At 41.0% G+C, this 4308-nt stretch overlaps 1 protein-coding gene across 1 annotated transcript; it reads right to left on the reverse strand.

The window, feature by feature from the left end:
• Positions 1 to 1714: 1714 nt before the first annotated feature.
• LOC134451728 (tripartite motif-containing protein 14-like) lies at positions 1715 to 3815 on the reverse strand. Its single transcript, XM_063202130.1, has 2 exons — positions 3713 to 3815; positions 1715 to 2645 (listed from the first exon to the last, which is right to left on the reverse strand). The coding sequence occupies exons 1-2, from the start codon at positions 3813 to 3815 to the stop codon at positions 2119 to 2121; spliced, it is 630 nt and encodes a 209-aa protein (XP_063058200.1). The 3' UTR covers positions 1715 to 2118.
• Positions 3816 to 4308: the final 493 nt, after the last annotated feature.

The following is a 4308-nucleotide window of genomic DNA, read 5'->3' on the forward strand; positions in this document are numbered from 1 at the left end:
AATTTGCAGTTATGGGACAATACAAGCTTAATGTTACAAATGCCTCAAGGGATATCACCGGGAACCTTCTGCAATCTTGAAGACCTACCTAAAATCTATAAGGTAAAGCAAAAAAAAAAAATACTTAAACAAAAAATTCTGGGTTCAACCTCATGGCTCCTGAACCAGTTGCCTTTCTGATGACTTTGTCCCAGGCCCATAGAAAGCTGTCAATGGCCCTAGCCCTCCTGTGCACTGCTTATGTTTTGGGCTGCACACTTGCATGGGTGAAGCATAAATGCATTTTCGTCGTGAGTGCTGTGTCACAATGACAGTACGAATTTCCCAAGCGGGCTTTATTGTTAAGGGCCAGATTTTAACCTTGCACACATGACACAAAAAACAAATGGTTCAAGTATTTTCTCATACATTACTTTAATTTAAGAACTCATGGCAGCGTTTCATTATGTGCCACCACGGATATCTCAATTGAAATCTACAATGTTTGCCATTCCATACCGACACAGTACATGCAACAATGCCGTGTTACATACTTTTGCATATTTTCCATTATACTTTACTTGTAAATGACAGATGTGACTGTAACTCACAATATCACAATTAGACATTATTTATATATTTCCCTGAGTAATACCGGTAAGCACTATAATTTACTATCATCTCTGATAAACATAACAATATAAATATAGAATAATACAACATTAAAACATTTCACCAAAAGTGATTTGTGAATGAGTGAATCCATGCGTGTCTTTCATAACAGCATACACACAGCATTATTTTAGTACCTGAGACGCACGACTGCAGTCAGTTCTGTAAGTCATTACAGCCGTGGTTCTTAACTGGAATAGTCTTGGACTCCAGATTTTCCACGGACATTATATTGTGACCCAATTTTTGGTTAAGGTGTCGGACTGGTCAATTTATTACTGTATTAAACATGTAACTACCATTTGATAGCATACATACAGCATATGGTTTGCATTAGCATTTGAATTCTATGCTGATGACATACAGCATGTTTATCTACTATTCAAAAGGGGTATTACTAACAATGATTCACCCTGTCTTTGACATGACAGCCATGTATTCATTATGCATCTTGCCTCGATTTTGTGACTGGCTATAAAAGGGGGAATTACTGCGGTACATATTTTTACACCACAGCTTCACGACCCACCTCGGACCCCTCCCCCACCCACTTTTGGGTACTGACCCACCAGTTAAGAAGCATCTTGCAGCAGAAAGACAGTTGACTTTGGGTCAACCACACAGAGAGTAAAGGGGTGGTCTTGTCTGGTCTACACAATTGAAGCCATTTTCTGTAGTGTCATTTTGACCATTGTCAAGATTCATTTAGATCAGGGGTGTCAAACATACGGCCGCATCCGGCCCGCCAGAGGGTTCAATCCGGCCCGGATGTAAAATTAAAAAAAAAAAAAAATGCTTTTTATAATATATAATAACCGAAATGCGCAATTACGTCACTGGGGGTAAAATCTAGACATGCATGACATTAACCCAATGATCCTCTCTCTCTCTTATACTGTGTAGTAAAGTGCACATCACACTTCTATTATAAATGGTGAATTTGTACTGTGACAGGCATTTGATAAAGCTCATACTGTATATAGACCTTATATATCAAATGTTATTATATGATCAAATGTTAATACTTCTTATTCGTATTGTATTGATATTGGTTATAATTAAATAATAAATATGTTTGTATTTTTATTGGTTAGTATTGAGCTGGGTCTTCCCCCAGAACCCCCGCAAAAAAGAACTGTCCCGTATTTCAGTCATTGGCGGTGGGCAATGAATTAATGAACTCAACAAAATGTTGCATAGGATTATCAATATTGCTTTGCTTTCTACATATTCATAACACTTTTAAAACATGCTGAAAAGATAACGCGATAGTACTGAAAACTAATCCTCTGCTTTAAGGGTAATTTGTTTTGCGATGATGTCACTAATGCGGCCCGCTTGAGGTCCACATGGGTTATATGCGGCCTCCGGACCAAAATGAGTTTGATACCCCTGATTTAGATGAATGAATTAGCATAGCGCCAACGGCTTTATTGTAACTGAAACAGGTGAAATAGGTGTTTTGTTTCATCCAGAATAGTTCTTCTTCACAGAAATTGTGGTGTTGAGGTCTGGCCGAAACAGTCCTAGTCCAAGACACACGGGCTGGTTTAGGTCGACTTCGAATGTGTGCAGGTGGTTATATGTGGTACCCATCTCTTTGAAAATGATTTCACCTTCATAAAAGTCAACTACTACCCCAATTGTGTTGTGTGTCAGGGATTTGTGTATTCTTTGCCTTTCTCCTGTGTGGTAGGCAAAGAGGCGCCCTTTGCTATCATGCCTCAGACTCCAAGATTGCGCGTCTGTCCCAAATGCACTTAATGTTGTGGTGATGGTCTCGTAGGTCACAGCGATGTCCCAGGAGCCCTCTGCCTCCAGCTCCCAGTAGTGTCTGCCATGTGATGCACACTGGGTGGACAAGACCTGGGGATCCTCTGTGAATCGTAAGGGGTGTGGAGGGTAGTATTGGGGGTTCTTCAGCCTCCGAACCGTGAGGAGATCATCAGACACATGCAGGAAAGGGTTGGCCGTGTATTTATTCAGGGTGGGGCCTAGATGGTATAGGATGGGATGACCAATCAGAGATATAAATGACATGCACTAATCACATGCACCAAGGGTGTTACAGGGGTGTTGAATTCTACATGATGTATCATGTATCATGTTTAACCCTTATATGCTGTTAATTTGCAACAACACATTCATTCAATGTATTGTAGAACGAGAAGCAGAAATCATACACAATAAAATATGCCTTTCCAACATCAGCTCTCTTGAAATTAACAATGATAGCGACACTACCAGCACACATGAACTAAAATGAACTTTCTGATGTCGGAAGATTCTAAGAACAGCTTGTATTTTCCATATGAGTAAACTCAAAAAGGGTTTGTTGATCTTGTTGACATCTTTGTCTTGATTAATTTAGTTGGGGCTGGCACGTGCTGGACAAGCAAGTCATTGGTTAATAAAGCATCTCCACTTACCAGGTATGTGAGGTCTATACTTTGATAGTAAAGTCTTCTGTCTCTGGTCTTTTCCACTAAGTGTGCGGTTTTCCACCAAACATGTGCAGACTGCAAAAACAAATTGTACATTAAAACAATTTATCAACATGGCACATGGTACACTGTACATGTCTGTTAATCATGATATGGGGTGACTGTGAACTTTGTACAATACCATAAAAAATATACATGTAGATGGCACCACACAGTAGATATTGCAGTAGAGTCAACACATTGTTGTAGTTGACATAATAAGCGAGTTTGCTAACGTCGTTGGTCTGAGTGGACTTTTCCCTTTGGTATCGTTTCTTTTCCTAATGGTGAACCAAAAAAAAAAGAAAAGAAAAGAAAAAAACAAATGACAAATGACTCTCTTTAACAAACCAAAAGCATATGGAAAAATAAATATGTCACCATTTTGTGTTAAACCTCATGAGTGATACCAACCTTGAGGGAGTTGATGTAATCTTCCACGATGCTGTGCAGTGTGTAGCTCTTACGTACACTGATCGGGAGACCGTGATTGTGCCTGCATGTGGGGCACTACCATTGGCGCTCTAAAGCTCTCTGCTCCGTGCCCTTGAGGCACTCTAAGCAGATGCTGTGCCCACAAGGCAGCTGGTAAGGATCTTTGAAGATGTCCTTGCAGACCAGGCAGGTCAGCCGTTTTTTCAGCTGGTCCTTTGGCAAACACATTTCTATGGACTGCGCCATCTTGACGACACCAGAACTGCAGCCAGACTCTTCCGAGATCTAACTGAAAGGCAATGAATCTGCCCATCGACACACAATGAGAGAAAGTGGGCGTGTAAGTCAAGAGACACACCCTAGTGAACTTTGTCCAATGTGGTTATGCAACACAGCCGAGCCGTCACTGTGTCCTGTCAGACTAACTGAAAGAAGCAGATACCCTCACGGTTACTGGACACGAGACCGTTGCGAGGGTAAAATCTCTCAAGGAAATCTTCTTCTGACGGTGGAGTGTCAAAAACGTACTGAATAAATATACACTATCCGGGAAACAATTAAAGCAGCTGATTTGAACAAGCATGGCCATTATGCAATACCCCAGTGTCTTTATTTGCAACTGGGATTTCAGAGACAGCAAACACGTCACTGGTATTGCCCGCTGTTCACACATAGCCAAGGGCTTACCGCAATACCTGCATTTCCATCTTTCACTCAGTCAGGTCAGGCACCGGTGCTC

This window comes from Engraulis encrasicolus, chromosome 7 (assembly GCF_034702125.1).
Source record: "Engraulis encrasicolus isolate BLACKSEA-1 chromosome 7, IST_EnEncr_1.0, whole genome shotgun sequence".
Taxonomy (NCBI): domain Eukaryota; kingdom Metazoa; phylum Chordata; class Actinopteri; order Clupeiformes; family Engraulidae; genus Engraulis; species Engraulis encrasicolus.